This window comes from Dermochelys coriacea, chromosome 23 (assembly GCF_009764565.3).
Source record: "Dermochelys coriacea isolate rDerCor1 chromosome 23, rDerCor1.pri.v4, whole genome shotgun sequence".
Taxonomy (NCBI): Eukaryota; Metazoa; Chordata; order Testudines; family Dermochelyidae; genus Dermochelys; species Dermochelys coriacea.
In genome coordinates this window covers 4,183,389-4,199,338 of record NC_050090.1, presented here as the reverse complement: position 1 = coordinate 4,199,338, position 15,950 = coordinate 4,183,389, and the positions used below count along the sequence as shown (strand labels likewise).

Below are 15,950 nucleotides of genomic sequence, written 5' to 3'. Positions count from 1 at the left end.
TCCCAGGCCCCTCTCCCCTTCTGGGGTGACATCCCTAGCTCAGCCCCTCTCATAGCAACCCCCCATCCCAGGCCCCTCTCCCCTTCTGGGGTGACATCCCTAGCTCAGCCCCTCTCATAGCAACCCCCCATCCCAGGTCCCTCCCCCCTCCTGGGGTGACACCCCCGAGCTCAGCCCCTCTCATAGCAACCCCCCATCCCAGGTCCCTCCCCCCTCCTGGGGTGACACCCCCGAGCTCAGCCCCTCTCATAGCAACCCCCGCCCCCATCCTAGGCCCCTCCTCCTTCCAGCCCTGTTGCCATGGCGGCAGGCCCCCGGATATAGCTCCGCCCCCTCCACCTTGCTGCGCAGCACGCGCGCCGGCGTGCGGGGGTTATGCGTAGCGACGCACGACGTCGCCTCGCGTGCGTGGCGCGGCGCGGCGCGTGTCACGTGGGGGGGGGGGCAGCCCGGCGCTGGGGCGGGCGAGCGGCGATGCCCAAGTACTGCCGGGCGCCGAACTGCTCCAACTCGGCCGGGCCGCGGCGGCCGGGCCGCGAGCGCCTCAGCTTCTATAGGTCAGTCCTGCCCGCGCGGCGGGGGGGCGCGGCGTGACGTCAGGACACGTCACGCGCCGGTCTGGGTGTCTCGCGCGGGGCGCTCTCGCCCCCTTCCCCCAGCAATGCGGGACGGGAGGGGGGCGGAGCAGAGCAGGTGGGGGACTGTGGAGCGGGAGGGCTATGGGGGCAGGAGGTGACAGTGGGGGGGGGCAGGAGGCAGTGAGGTGAGGGGGCGGGACGCAGTGGGGGGCAGTCTGGGGGGGCAGGAGGCAGTGGGGTGAGGGGAAGGACCGTGGAAGGGGCAGGAGGTGGTGGTGGGGGCAGGAGGCAGTGGGGGGCAGTCTGGGGGGGCAGGTGGCAGTGGGGTGAGGGGGTGGGACGCAGTGGGGGGCAGTCTGGGGGGAGCAGGAGGCAGTGGGGTGAGGGGAAGGACCGTGGAAGGGGCAGGAGGCAGTGAGGTGAGGGGGGCGGGACACTGGGGGACAGGAGGCAGTGAGGTGAGGGGGCGGGATGCAGTGGGGGGCAGTCTGGGGGGCAGGAGGCAGTGGGGTGAGGGGAAGGACCGTGGAAGGGGCAGGAGGCAGTGAGGTGAGGGGGTGGGACGCAGTGGGGGGCAGTCTGGGGGGGGCAGGAGGCAGTGGGGTGAGGGGAAGGACCGTGGAAGGGGCAGGAGGTGGTGGTGGGGGCAGGAGGCAGTGAGGTGAGGGGGTGGGACGCAGTGGGGGGCAGTCTGGGGGGGCAGGTGGCAGTGGGGTGAGGGGAAGGACCGTGGAAGGGGCAGGAGGTGGTGGTGGGGGCAGGAGGCAGTGAGGTGAGGGGGCGGGACGCAGTGGGGGGCAGTCTGGGGGGGCAGGTGGCAGTGGGGTGAGGGGGTGGGATGCAGTGGGGGGCAGTCTGGGGGGGCAGGAGGCAGTGGGGTGAGGGGAAGGACCGTGGAAGGGGCAGGAGGCAGTGAGGTGAGGGGGTGGGACGCAGTGGGGGGCAGTCTGGGGGGGGCAGGAGGCAGTGGGGTGAGGGGAAGGACCGTGGAAGGGGCAGGAGGTGGTGGTGGGGGCAGGAGGCAGTGAGGTGAGGGGGTGGGACGCAGTGGGGGCAGTCTGGGGGGGAGCAGGAGGCAGTGGGGTGAGGGGAAGGACCGTGGAAGGGGCAGGAGGTGGTGGTGGGGGCAGGAGGCAGTGAGGTGAGGGGGTGGGACGCAGTGGGGGGCAGTCTGGGGGGGAGCAGGAGGCAGTGGGGTGAGGGGAAGGACCGTGGAAGGGGCAGGAGGTGGTGGTGGGGGCAGGAGGCAGTGAGGTGAAGGGGGCGGGACACTGGGGGACAGGAGGCAGTGAGGCGAGGGGGTGAGATACAGTGAGGAGCAGGAGGTAGCGGGGTGGGGAAGAGGCAGCAAGGTGAGGGGGAGGACCGAGGAAGGGGCAGCAGGTATGGGGGGGCAGGAAGCAAAAGGAGGCAGCGGGGTGGGGAGGAGGACTGTAGAAGGGGCTAGATAGGGGCCGTCTGGGGGGTAGGAGGCAGTGGGGTGAGGGGGAGGACCGTGGAACGGACAGGATTTTGCGGGGGGCAGGAAGCAGCAGGAGGCAGTGAGATGAGGGGGTGGGATGCAGTGGGGGGAAGTCTGGGGGGGCAGGAGGCAGTGGGGTGAGGGGGAGGACAGAGGGGGGGCAGGAGGCAGTGGGGTGAGGGGGAGGACAGAGGGGGGGCAGGAGGCGGTGGGGTGAGGGGGAGTACCGTTGGCGTGGGGAGCGGGCCATACGGGGGTGAAGTGCATGGAGCCGGTCATGGACCCTATAAGAGTGGGGTATTTGTCTGACATGATTATAGCAGTGAGCGCCAGGTGACGCATGTTAATGGGGGGAGTGGAATTCCCCTCCCCCAGTAGCAGGATGGTGCTGTCATATCGGTATGGGCCATGTGGTGGGTGTTGCCAGGTACTGTATGTTACTTTCAGGGTAGGCGGGCCCTTTATTTAATAGCAGAGAGTGACAGGTGCCCTATGGTTACAGGAATGCTTACACCACCAGGGTGTAGCCATGGTTAGTAGGTCCTAGGCATTGTAAGGTATTGGAATGGGGCAGGGAAATGCACTGGAGAGCAGGAGACTCTTTCACTGCATCTGTTTTTATTGGTGTCTGGCTGAGCCCATGCACCTGCTGCCCTGGGTTGTAGGGGGAGAAGAGCAGGGTGTTAAATATTTGGAATTTACCACTACCCTGGGGTTGATATTCAGGCCGTGCCAGCCGAATCCTGGTGTCTGCTGCCACCTCTCTAATCACTGTTATCTGTTTGGATATTTGATAGCATATGGGCCAAGAGCAGTGCTCAGGGAGTCAGGGCTTTTAGGTCCTTTTCCTAGCTAGCCTGGTGATTCACTGCTTGAATTTGGGCAAGCTCTTCACCTTTCTGTCACTCCATTTCCCCATCTGTAAAATGGAAATCATAACACGGACCTGCCTCAAAGGGGGCTGTGAAGCTAAATCAGTGAATGTTTGTGGGTTGCTTGGAGATCAGAGGCTGAATATGGCCGTGACAGCGTGAGGTTTGGTTGTCACTGAAGACCTCTTCTGATGTCCATGCAGGTTTCCCTTGCATAACCCAGAACGACTCCAACAATGGCTCTCTCAGATGAACCAAGAGAAGTGGGTACCCACCAGATATCAGCATTTATGCAACGAGCACTTTGCTCCGTCGTGTTTCGAATACAGGTGGGGGGTTCGCTATCTAAAGCCTGATGCTGTCCCCACCATCTTTCAACTGTCTGAAAACCCCCTGGTAAGTCTCTGGTCATCAACTGATATGGGGACTTTCCAGTGTGAACTCAGTGGAGGATGCTTGAGAGAGAGTTTTACAAAATAGCTGACTTGGGAGGGAGTGTGGCTGAGTAGCTAATGTAGAGGACTCAGCTCTATTCCTTGCTCTGGGAAGAAATTATTCCCATATTTATAGTTGGGGAAACTGAGTTGCAGAAGTATGAAGGGACTCAAAGTAAGGGCTTTTGAGTTATATTCCCGACCCTGGGAATGGGGTCTAGTGGCTAGACCAGGAAGGACTGGAATGCAGCTCCTGGGTTCTACTCTCAACCCTGGGAGTGGGGTCCAGTGGTTAGAACATGGAGGACTTGGGGACTCAGGGCTCCTGGGTGCTGTTCCCAACTTTCAGAGTAGCAGCCGTGTTAGTCTGTATTCGCAAAAAGAAAAGGAGTACTTGTAGCACCTTAGAGACTAACAAATTTATTATTTATTTTTATTATTTTTTATTTGGTGTTTTTTTTGCACCAAATGCATCCGATGAAGTGAGCTGTAGCTCACGAAAGCTTATGCTCTAATAAATTTGTTAGTCTCTAAGGTGCCACAAGTACTCCTTTTCTTGTTCCCAACTTTACTGACTCTGTGTGACCTTGGGCAAGTCTCTTCCCCGCTCTGTAGCCCAATTGTCCCATCTGTAAAATAGGAAGAATGATATTGACCGCTTCCTGAGGGGACTGTGAAGCTTTGAGCCCCTTGAGGCCAGGTTGAGGCACTGTGTTTATTACTTGTACAAATCTGGCAAGATGATCAGAAACCAGCCTAGTCACTGTCAGGTGGCCTGCCTATACCTGCCCCTGGTTCAGCAGGCTATTGACAGTCTGTCACTCCCAGAGCAAACAACTTGAGAGTAAACAGCTGTCATGTGACTTAACAAAGGTTAATAGCAATGGAGGAAATAATTGCCTAATCGGAACATAGGAGTGGGAGGTGAGGAGCATGTGGATCTGTCTGACTGTGCATGCTGGTGCAAGGTGTTAGAGAGGGGGCTGGATTGATGACTCAGGGACCCCAGAGGCAGGCCTTTGACAGCACTTTAAATCTGGGCATTCCCTGCAAAGCCCGGGGAATGGCAGCTAGTAATGCAGTTGAGAATCAGGCCTGTTGGAAAACCTAAAGCCACTTTGCACTGTTCAGGAGTGCAGAGGGGCCCGAAAGTGAGCAGAAACAACTGCTTGAGTCTCCCTCTTGTGTCAGAGGCTTCCCCAGCTGGCATAGAGTAGGTGTAAGGGTCCTGCTTGTAACACCTGGCATGGGGATAGATCAGGGCACGGTCAGAGCACACAGCAGTGTGTGTGTGGGGGGGGGGTAGTCAGGGGGGTGGCCAGAGTGCACTGTGCTGTGTCTATCCTCTGCTCCCCAGGGCCCATAGGAAAAAGTGCATAACTTAGAGCAGTTCTGAGGCTGCTGTAATTGACATTGGAAGCCAGATAAGGCTCTCCTGCAGCATAGGGGAATGCAAAGGGAACTTCTAGCCACCTCTTCCTCCTGCCTCAAGCAGGGCAGGTAATTAGGCCCCCTCACCTCTGCATTGTTGTTCAGAGGCAAACATGTTGTTTCTTTGGTGGCTTGCAGAAAAGGGAGAATCTTGCCAGGCCTCCATGCGAAACACAGACCAAGAAGCTAATTGTTGAGACCAGCATGGACAGGACCTTGCAGGGACCACAAGCCGTAGCTGCCCACCCCACTCAGGACACACTGGAAGCTCTCGCCATAGCTATCGACCCGGGTCTGTCCTCAGCCCCGATCTATGTGGAAACCCAGCCCTCTGTTTCGGATCTGGACCTCCATGCCCTCTCCTCCCCTCTGGTCGGGGCGGTGAACCTGATGCCTCTCGTTCAGATCATGGAGCCACTCAACGCTGTGGCCCTGGCCATGGCCTCGCCCACGGAGGGCATAGAGTCCATCCCCATCCATCTCCCGGGCCAGCCGTTTCCTCCCGCCATGGACCAGCGTGTGGATTTCTCCGTCGAGGCCTCTCCGGACTCTTTCGTGGCGGACGTGCCCGAGCAGTTTGCCACAGAGATCATGGTCTCTTGTGAGGATGCTGCTGTGGTGGACCAGCCTGAGGGCACCTTCGATGCTGATCAGCCGCATACCTTGGTGGCCACAGTGGACCCACAGGAGATCGCAGACCAGGGCACCCTCTTCATTGAGAACGTGTCCATCCAGCCCTTTCTGGAAACTGACCCTTCCACCGCAGCTGTCCTGAGCTCCCTGCAGGTGTCGACCACCCAGATGGTGGCATATTTCGAGACGATCCCCACCGCGCCAGTGGTGTCCTCCGGTGCCATGGGGCCGCTGACGTCCAGTGCGTCGACTCCCGAGACCGTGTTGTCCTCGGCCTTGACAGTGCCCATTGTCTCCACGGTGCCCATCGTGTCGAACTATGCCGCTGGCTCCCTGGACGATGACGACGACTCCACCATCGAAGTGGAGCTTTGTGCCGAAACCCTGGAGGAGCAGCTCGAGGAGCACCGCTACCACAAGAACGAGCTAACCACCCAGCAGCTGGTCGACCTGGTGATGGGCCTGCAGAAGAAGGTCAAGGTGCTGCAGCAGCGACATCGGCGTCACTGCACCAAACTGGAAGCCATGGAGGGCGTAGTGGAGCAGCTGAGGAAGGAGAGCCTGGTGTCGGAAGAGAAGCTCAAGCTGCTGGAGATGGTAGGTTGGCACGTGTCTAAGCTCTGTCTGCCTGTCTAAGGGTATGCTGATGCTTGCCGGGTCCCTCACCACCAGTTGCCCTTAGCATGAGAGAGTCTTGTCTGTCCCTGCTGTGGGTTGACTTCCTGAAACTATCAGCCTCTGGGAGCACAAGTGCTGCCTTCCAGGCTTCTGCAGGCCCCTCTGTCTCTGCACAGGTAAGCGATAGGCACATGCTTCCCCACCCCCCCACAAGTCCTTGCCGCGGGCTTAGCCCTGTTCCTCTGAACACTGACAGAACTCATAGATTTGCTGTTCCCAAAGGAGAAGTACACTCCAGCTTGTAAGATGCAACTCTGGACACCACTTTAGTACACACACCCACCACTTAGGTATCTATATAGTAAAAACAAGAATCGGTTCAGCATCCAGGGACAGAGATTCCAGTGATAGTGGGTAGGAATATTGGAAACGGTTACATATTAAACAAAATCATAACACACTTTCTAGAGATTATATTTAATTCACACAAGGCATTATCATACCTCCTAGAGTTGGAGTTCTCAACCTTTTTCTTTATGAGACCCCCACAACATACTATAAAAATTCCATGGTCCAGCTGTCCCACAACAACTGTTTTTCTGCGAATAAAAGCCAGGGCCAATGTTAGGGGGGTAGCAAGGAGGGCAATTGCCCGGGACCCCCACAAAGCTAAGTTGATCAGGCTTTGGCTTCAGCCCTGGGTGGTAGGACTCGGGGATCTGAGCTGCAATCCTGGGTGGCAGGACTTTGGCTTTCTGCCCTGGGCCCTAATGAGTCTAATGGCAGCCATGCTTGGTGGACCCCCTGAAAACTGGTTGTGGCTCCCCAGGGGGCCCTGGACCCTGGTTGAGAACTACTGTCCTATAAGAGAGCCTACCCCATGTCCTTTTCCCAGCATTTTCAACCAGTAGGGTTGAGACCTCTTCTCATAAAATCAATCCCACTGACAGCTTGTTTTTACAGATTGAAGGAATAATGTGGGTTCATAGGCACCCCCTAGAAATAGTCCCCCAAACCATTGTTTGCAAACAGGATAAACCCCCTGTGGCTTGTTTTTTCCTGTGTGCTGCTTTCTCTTTGATGTCACATCCCTCTCTTAGCATTTGACAAGTCAGACCAGAGAGAGAAATATTCCTCAGCTAATTATTCTACAGAAACATAACTCCTTAAATATTCCCTGTACATCCATCTTACAATGATCAAGAGGACCAGAATATGACACACTTTCAGTAGACCCTGACATGGACCTTTGGTGAACTAGAATGTAAATACCAGACTCCGGAGATCCCTGTAGCCCTCTGTCAGTTGGCACCATGAGGTCCCTGGGTCACACATGTATGCATACATGGGGATGATTGCAATTTGTGTGGATGTACCTGTGCTAGTTGCACTCTTGAAGTCAGGATGTGGCACTGCGGGCTAGCTGGAGTACGTCTCCAAGACAAACCCGTGGCTACAGTGTAGACGTAACTGTAGGTAATATGGTGGTATCTCTGCACTTCACAATCTTTAAAATCCTGTGGGGCAGGGCTCTTGTCCCCGTTGTATAGATGGGGAACTAAGGCTCTGAGAGGCTAAGTGACTTGCCCGAGGTCACACAGGAAGCCTGTGGCAGAGCCAGGAATTGAACCTGTGTCTCCAAAGCAGTGCTCTACCCACTGGAACACCCTTCTGTTCTACCTCGTGGCTATGCCCCATAGAGAATGCAGATACGGACCTTTAGCTCAAGCAGTAGCAACTCATGAAGTTAGAGCTAGGGGTCCCATGTTTGATACCGACAAACAGCCTGAGCAGGATGCTCTGAGTGCCTCATGTGGGGATACAAGGAGTGGGATTTTTTTCCTGTTTTGGTTGGTGGGGGATAGACCGTATAGCCTATTGTTGCCTACTCTATACCGTATGTGGGGCCAGGTTCGTCCAGCTGGCTTCACTCTGCTCTGTGGAACAGCTCCAGGGAAGGATGTGGCCTGGTATGCTGTCCTGGCGACTTTGTGGCCCAGTGTCTTGGGTGTCTGTTCCTAATGGTGGTGTCGCTGCTATGGGAATCAAGGCTACAACAACCGTTGGAAAGTTGATCCCATCTGCCAGCCTGTCTGGCTGTCCCTGTGTGAGGAGAAGTGGGGGGAGAGGTCTTCTGCAGCGAGCAGGGGTCTGTGTGCCAAGCCAAACCACTAACTCCCACATCGCCTTGGCCCAGAATCCATCGGGCCACTGGGACCAAGCACCGCCTCTTCCCTGCTGAGGTGATGATGGAGGCACTTTGGTAGGGGGAGTGGGGACACTTTTTAGCATTACCCAGGATGACCGGGGTGAATACTACCACCTGGTTACAGCGGGAGGACACCCTGTCTGTGCCACACCAGAGGAAACTCTCCCCAGCCGCCAGCTGCTGGCTACATAGGTGCACTTCTCTGGGCTCCAGGAGCCCCCTCTTTCCCAATGCAGGCTAGCAGTTTACCCACCCTGCTTTGTTACATGTGAGTGTCCAGTCCCCTATTTTCTGGATGCCTGCAGGGTGCGCCAGTCCGCTGCCTGCGTGGAAGCAGTGCACCCCTGTTCAGTGGCTTCTCAGTTCAGCACTCTCCTTAGACACGTCTATAGTAAAACCACATTAAAGCTTAAGGTAAAGATTCAAACTAAAGGCAACTATAAGGGTTTGGAAATGTAAGTTTCCAACCTGGTGGCCTCTCTGCCGTTGAACTCCTCGGGGACATGTGACCGTTGACATGCACAATACAGAGACTTTGCAAACAGGGATGCTAAAACAATCACTCTCTGCTTGAGATGGCCCAAGAGATATACTGATCCAGACAAAACACGCACACCTCCACGCATTCCCTGCATCAGTTTTCTCACCTCTCTGAAACTTCTTTGGACTTAGATCAGAGTAGAAAAGTAAGTGGCACCTTTTATTGTCTTCTGGGGCAGGGACATGAAACACAATAAAAAACAGGTGTCCAGGGCCTTCCTCCTGCGTCTCACGTTTTCTCTTCTGAACCCTTCTCTCACTCTCTTTCTTCTCCAGCGAGCTTCTCTGACCTTGAATCATAGAATCATAGAATATCAGGGTTGGAAGGGACCCCAGAAGGTCATCTAGTCCAACCCCCCAACGGTTCTTGCAAATAGTACTAGCAAGAAGGCACGGTGGCCCCATGGTTAGGGTGCCAGTATGGGAGACCCAAGTGCAATTCTCTGTGCTGCTACAAACCCCCTGTATGACCCGGTGCAAGTCACTTAACCTCACAGGGATCTTGTGGGGGGAAATACACTAAAGACTGTGAGATGCTCAGATACTATGGTGATGGGCACTATAGAAGTATCCTAGATGGATAATAAATCTGATAATATTCACGGCTCTGTATCTTCCCCCGCCCCTTGAGAGGCTGTTAATCCCTTGTGCTATGGAGATAGGGTTGCTTAGAGCCCCTACTGCAAATCTAAGGAAGACGGTCTTTCCATTGACTAGTGCAATAACCTTCCATGCCTAATCATCTTTTGTGGGAGTGGCTTACGTCTGTCCTTAAGTGCCAAATTAGCTGTGGTGTTGGGTTCTTTGTTAGCACATCTGTTCGGCGGTCTGTTCAGTCACCATTCTCTCCCTGTCGCTTGGCTCGGATGCAAAAAGATTCACACACTGCTCTTGTTTTAGGAGGGTTTTAATTGTTAACTTTGAACTTTCCTCTCATCCTTAATTGGAATTCACTCAGCCAGTTTATTATTTTTGATCATTTTAATTGAACTGGATAAATGTGTGTGGATTGAATGTATCCCCCAGTCCTCCTCAGATCGTAGCTTGCAAATGGATCTTTTCCTGCTGCTCGCTCCTGCTGGTCTTGAAATCAGAGGCTTTGATTTAATTTATTGCCTACACCAGGGGCTCTCAAACTGGGAGTTGTGACCCCTCAGGGGGTCACGAGGTTATTAGGTGGGGGGTCGTGAGGTGTCAGCCTCCACCCCAAACTGTGGTTTGCCCCCAGCATTTATAATGGTGTTAAATGTATTTAAAGTGTTTTTAATTTATAAGGGGGGTTGCACTCAGAGGCTTGCTGTGTGAAAGGGGTCACCAATACAAAAGTTTGAGAACCAATGGCCTACACAGTATTGTGGGGCTGGGAAGTTGGGGCCCTGGCAGAGTTCTCTGTTAGGATGAGAAATTGATTATACGAGTCAGGTAGACTCATGATGACATCTTGTCTATATACAACCATCTCTACCAAGTGCTGATTCCCTGAATGCAGTACAAACAAAACAGGCATCTTCCTGGCTCATACATCTTCAAGGCTGTCCCTCCAGAGCAGGCTGTCCCCAAGAAATCCCATCTCTCTGCTTCCTGTCAGGGTCACACTCACAGCTCCTTCCCTGGCTCTCTTGCCTAGCTTTTGTGTCTGTAGCCAGGGCCCCTCCTCAATTTACATGGCATAGCTCTGATGTGCCATGCAGCCTGTTCCCTTGGGCTGTCAGCCTTTCTTGTCTGCAGCTGCTGTCAAGTGGCTTGATTGCTCCTTCTGTTTAGCCTAAAAGAGTGCTTGGTCACACCCATTGGCTATAGTGACGCCTGTAATTGTGTTTGGATCTAACGTTTGCTTGCTGGCAGCCTTTAGCCCTTTTAGCATGACAGTATGTTTACCCCCAGTCTTTCCTGTAGCATTTTGGAATAGGGGGTATGGGAGAGGCAGTTGAAGCAAAATTATGTTGCATGAAACAGGATCTGCTTTACCCAGGCCAGTGTAAGATAATTGTGATAATCCCTTCTAGCCTTAAAAAAAAACAAACAAAAAAACCCACAAAAAACTACTGATCTGTGGACCTGAGGGTTTGTCTACCCAGGGAAACTGAGCAGTATAGCTTCCCATGTGGATACTCTTATTCCAGAATAGCTATAGGACTTGAAATCCATACCCTGCCGTGTTCCAGAATAACTTCCTCATGTTGATGAGCCCTAAAATAGTTGGGGTGGGGTCAAATGGCTCGTGGGCTTGACTAGGAGAGAGGCAGCGTCTTTCACTTCTAGGTCATCGGTTCAAGTGGAGGTTTCTGACCTCTGCCTGCGGTTCCCATCACAAACCAGGCCTCTTCCCAGCAGCCTAGGCAGAGTGGCCAAGGAATGCACAGGCCACTGAGACTCAACTCCTCTGTCACTCCCTTTCTTGGTGATCTGCAGGACCCTTTCTAGGGCTGAGAGGGGAGAGTTCAGCCCCCAGGGTCCGATCAGCCCTTGGGTTCTCTGCTGAGGCTGCTGATGAGGGGCCTTAGTGCGCCTCTGGCTTCTGCACCCTTGTTCGATAGCAACCAAACTCCTTTTGTCCATGAGCCACCAAACAGCTGTCAGATGGGAACAACTCATTTGCTGTTCCCTGGGGCTGGATCTAAGGAGCGATCTGGAGCTAGAGTCAGAGAGCCTAAGGTCAGAAGGGACCGCCAGACCATCTAGACTGATCTGCTGTATCTCACAGGCTACCATCAGCACCTGCGTGCTAAACGCAACCACTAAAATTAGACCAAGTATTACAACTTGCAGGAGATTGGATTATCATGTGCCGCAGGCAGCGAATAGGAGGGACTGAGGGGCACCGGTGCCCCAGGCTCCAGCAGTGACAGGGAAATGATTCAGTGAGATAGACCCAGATCATCCCGGCAAGTGACCTGCCCCCCATGCTGGCGAAAACACCCTGAGGTCCCCACCAATGTGACCTTGCGGGGGGAAATTCCTTCTCAAAGCTGAGCAGCAAGAACTAGCCAGCCAAGCACCAGAGGGTGCATCTACACTACAATGCAAAAACCCACGGCACCGAGGCTTGGAGCCCAGGTCCATTGACTTGAGCTGCAGGGCTAAAAATGGCACTGTAGATGCTCGGGCTGGAACCCAGGTTCTGAGACCCGCCGCTTGCTGGGTTTGAGTTTGGGCTCCAGCCCAAGCCTGACTGTCTACACTGCAATGTTGAGCCCCGCAACCCAAGTCAGCTGCCCCGGGCCAGCCGCTGTGGGTCTTTTATTGCAGTCTTAGATGTACACCTCTGAGCCCTGGCCCCTCCCATCCTTTATAGAATATCAGGATTGGAAGGGACCTCAGGAGGTCATCTAGTCCAACCCCCTGCTCAAAGCAGGACCAGTTCCCAATTTTTGCCCCAGATCCCTAAATGGCCCCCCTCAAGGATTGAACTCACAACCCTGGGTTTAGCAGGCCAATGCTCAAACCACTGAGCTATCCCTCCATGTTAGCAGCACTGCCTGAAAACCTCTCCAAGCAAAATATTTAACCTCCCGTCTTGCTCTTCCCCCAGGCTTGCCTGCAGTCCAGTGCGGTGATGCCAGAAAGCGGCAGCACAGTTGCCATCATTTGTCAGGAGGAAGACCGGGCTCTAGTGTATGCTGTTCCCCAGCTCCCAGAGGAAGGGAATGAGACAATCATCCATGTGGAAGAGCAGTAACCCAGAGACCCGTCCTCTAGAGCCCTCCGCTCCCTGCTTTACTGAGCTGCACGTTCAGGGATCGCCCAGGTCCTTCTCTCCCCAGCAACAGGAGCGGCGATTCCCGTGCTGCTGGCGGTGTTGCGGCAGCTGCGTATTCAATGGCCTTAATGCTATGGCACCTTATTTTTGTGGGGAGTGGAGAGGTGGGTTTGTTTCAAGTTGGAATGATTGTTTATATAGGGTCGTCTTGTGAGGGGGATCAAGTTACTGGCTTGTCCATGCATCCACCTCCCCGAGCATCTGAGCTGCGGGGTCCTGCTGTCACCGGGTTAATAACCACCGATTAAAATCCGTATTTACTTGTGTACTCGCTCCGCCTGTGTATAAGCTGGCTGCCTGGTTGAGTGACAACAAAAATGAGTGGGGTGTGATAAGCCAATCCAACTCACACCGTCCTAAGCTGCTGAAAACTCCTCCTGCCAGATCTCTGCTTTGCTGCTGGCCCTGAGGCTTCTGCCTCCTCTGGGTCATCCTGTGTATAAGCCCTCCCCCATGGATGCTTTGGAATCCTAGCACAAATTTCTCTGCCTATGCACAAGTGTCTGGGCGGATGGGAAATGGACCGAGCAGACTGAACCAGCAAAGCCGGGCTGGAAATCTTGAGGATACCAGTGCTTGCCCAAGATCTGGGCTGCAAAGGTCCTGGAGGGATGCGTGACTGTGTATCAGTTAACACTGGCCAGCAACATTGTCACCCAAAACGCTGTCATTACAAGGCTCTCCGCACCTCCCCAGGGTCCCATGCATCCTGGGTGTGCGCAGTTTGCCGTGATATTTAAATGGCTTGTTCTAGGCAGTGGTGCCAACCCAAAATGTTCAAAACATCACCAAAAAATCAGGAGCTTGGCTTTAAAATCTTGAGATGATATAAAAATAATGGCTTTGGTGTTCTCTTTTTATTTGCCTTCTGCTTTTTGAGCCTTTAGGATGCCCTGGGGTCACATTTTGAAGCTTTCTCCCCAGCCAGGAGGACTAGAAACTTACTGTTGCTTTAAGAATGAAGGCTGCAATCATCACATCTCCAGGAGCTGGGGCTTTAAGGAAAATAATAATTATCATGAGACTCAGGACAAAATCATGAGAGTTGGCAACACTGTGTAGGAGGCTTGTAATGCTGCAGGTTTAACAGCTGGGGAGATGGGCAGAGCCAGTCACTTCAGGGAACATGGATGTGTGCACTAGCTCTGCGGAGTGGTTTGTGGCTGCCAGGAGTTGGGGTCATCAGAAAGCTTGATAAAGGATTTGGCAGAGGGGTTGGGCATCTGGGATTTTGGGGGGGTGGAAAGATGGGGGTGTCTCCTGACTCCCATGACTCCTGCTTTTTTCTGAGCCCAATCCATGAATGTTTAGAGCCTGACCCATGACTCCAATGGGGGCTTTTGTGCTGGGTGCCCTAGCATTGCAGCCAGCTCTTGTATATGGCTTCCTGCTATCGGGTTCCCTGTTTGGAAGACACTGCAGTTAAGCAATTCGGCTGCTGTTGAGGATGATGGCAAAGCTCCCATTGACTTGAGTAGGTGCAGGATTGGTCCCTGAATTGCAAGTTATCAGTAGAAGAAAAAGCTTTGTTTAGATCTGAGGATAACTCCTCCTCCAAAGGCTTTAAAGCAATGCTATCCGCCCCCCTTCCACCACCACCATTTTGTCCCGTTGCCAGTGGCTTTCCCTGACTAGCTGTGTACTTGATTCTTTCCTGAGGGTGTGAATAAATTCCCTTCCACTTTATTTTTTTATTTAAGTTTATTTTTAATACAATTGTTTGCAAATGAAACAGCTGGAATCAAAGGTTGACTGGCCAGGCAACACCACGATTTTAGATCCTGTTGAATGTGTTTGAGGGGAGAGACAGGGATCTCATCGTGTTTAAATCTTGATTTCTCTCTCCACTGGAGAGATTGTGTTTGTACCTGGTTAAAAAATGCTTTAATAAAAATGAATGATGAGGACAAAGAAGTGCGGTTTCCACAGTGAAAAATTCTCCCTGGAGCATTTCCTTCCAGCCTATTGGGTGTATTAAAATCAGGGGTCTGATTTATTTATTTTTCCCCCCTCACTCTCTCCCAGTGTAAATCAGGAATAACTCCACTGCGGTCAGCATGTGGAGCTGGGGCGCCGGTCCTGGGTCGGCATGACGTCTGTACTGGAGCAGAGTGCCTGAGGGCACGTTTGCGCTGCGGTTTGGAGCCTGTCAGCCCAGCTTGACTGACGTGGGCTAGTGAGGCTTGCTCTGGCTTTCCAAAAAGTGCCATGTAGACAATGGGGCGTCGCTGCTGCAGGCTCCAATATTCAGTATAGACACGCACTGAACCACTGGGCAATCCATCCCCTCTAGGCACTTTTGGATGGCTACATCTCCTGCAGCAAACTCCTGCTTGTTCCCTTTCGTTTTTTATTTGGGCTAACGCCATTCTCTGCCAAAGGAATGTTCCCTAAAGCCCATTATAAATCACACCATGAGGCCGGGTGGGTCCCGGATGTTTGAAAGTTGAGCTCCATGTAAGGAAAACACAATCCCACCCCAAAGCGTATCGGTTGCAGCTAGTCCTTTGTGTGTATCCTTGCCACCCCGCATGCTCTCTGCAAAACGCTGTTGTGGATCTTCTTAATTTGAGCCTCCCTCTCCTTTCTGACCTGCGTTAATGAGCAGGGGAATGGTTAATAATTAAGGGAGGCCTAGTGGATAATGCACTGGCTTGGGTCTCAGGAGACATAGCTTCTATTCCCAACTCTGCTTGCTGGGTGAGCTTGGGTAAGTCACCCCACCTTCTCCGTGCTTCAGTTCGGGGTTGATGATACCTATCTCCTTGGGATCTACTGATAAGAAGTACCATATGAGAGCTAACAATGGGGACATTTAGGCTTTGCCTTGACTAAGGAAAGTAGCTGAGTTTAGGGCTGGCTTTGCTAACGCATGCCAGCTAAGCCTGACTGAAGTGTGTCCACTTTTCCTAGTCAGGATAAAGCCTTGTAAACATAATTGGCTTAGCAGCCGTTGAAATCAGTAAGGCAGTCTCCACATCAGAGCTAGTGTTACAGACTCTCTGCAAACTCAGGCAAGCTCTTCTGAATTGGTAACACTTGGGGCAGCTCTCCCCTCTCAGATTGCTCTTAGTGCTGGTCCATACTTAAAATTAGGTCAACCTAGCTACGTCACTCAGGGCTGTGAAAAGTCTCCTGTCCTGAGTGCTGTAGTTAGGTCAACCTAACCCCAGCGTAGGCACGGCTAGGTTAATGGAAGAATTCTAGCTACATCTCTTGGAGAGGTGGATTAGCAACATCAATAGAAACTCCTCTTCCGTCAATGTGGGAAGCATCTACGCTATGGCGCTACAGCAACATCAGTTACGCTCAGAACAGTTACCCTCTCTCTGCCAGAGTGTCAGGCTCTCTGCAAACTCAGGCAGTCTCTGCATCAGTCGCACTCTTCACATTTTGAAGATTTCCTTTGTAAG

The 15,950-nt window shown here is 53.4% G+C and overlaps 1 protein-coding gene across 1 annotated transcript; it reads left to right on the top strand.

The window, feature by feature from the left end:
* Positions 1-350: 350 nt before the first annotated feature.
* Positions 351-14,451, top strand: THAP8 (THAP domain containing 8). Its single transcript, XM_038382331.2, has 4 exons — positions 351-557; positions 3,116-3,308; positions 4,916-6,007; positions 12,310-14,451. The coding sequence occupies exons 1-4, from the start codon at positions 376-378 to the stop codon at positions 12,454-12,456; spliced, it is 1,614 nt and encodes a 537-aa protein (XP_038238259.2). The 5' UTR covers positions 351-375; the 3' UTR covers positions 12,457-14,451.
* Positions 14,452-15,950: the final 1,499 nt, after the last annotated feature.

What these genes read in the sequence shown, in the direction of transcription:
- THAP8 (XM_038382331.2), top strand. Translation starts at nt 376, where the DNA reads ATGCGTAGCGACGCACGACGTCGCCTCGCGTGCGTGGCGCGGCGCGGC. An exon ending in GAGCGCCTCAGCTTCTATAG is followed by an intron (nt 558 to 3,115) that starts GTCAGTCCTGCC and finishes ATGTCCATGCAG; the next exon opens with GTTTCCCTTGCATAACCCAG. An exon ending in AGCTCAAGCTGCTGGAGATG is followed by an intron (nt 6,008 to 12,309) that starts GTAGGTTGGCAC and finishes CTCTTCCCCCAG; the next exon opens with GCTTGCCTGCAGTCCAGTGC.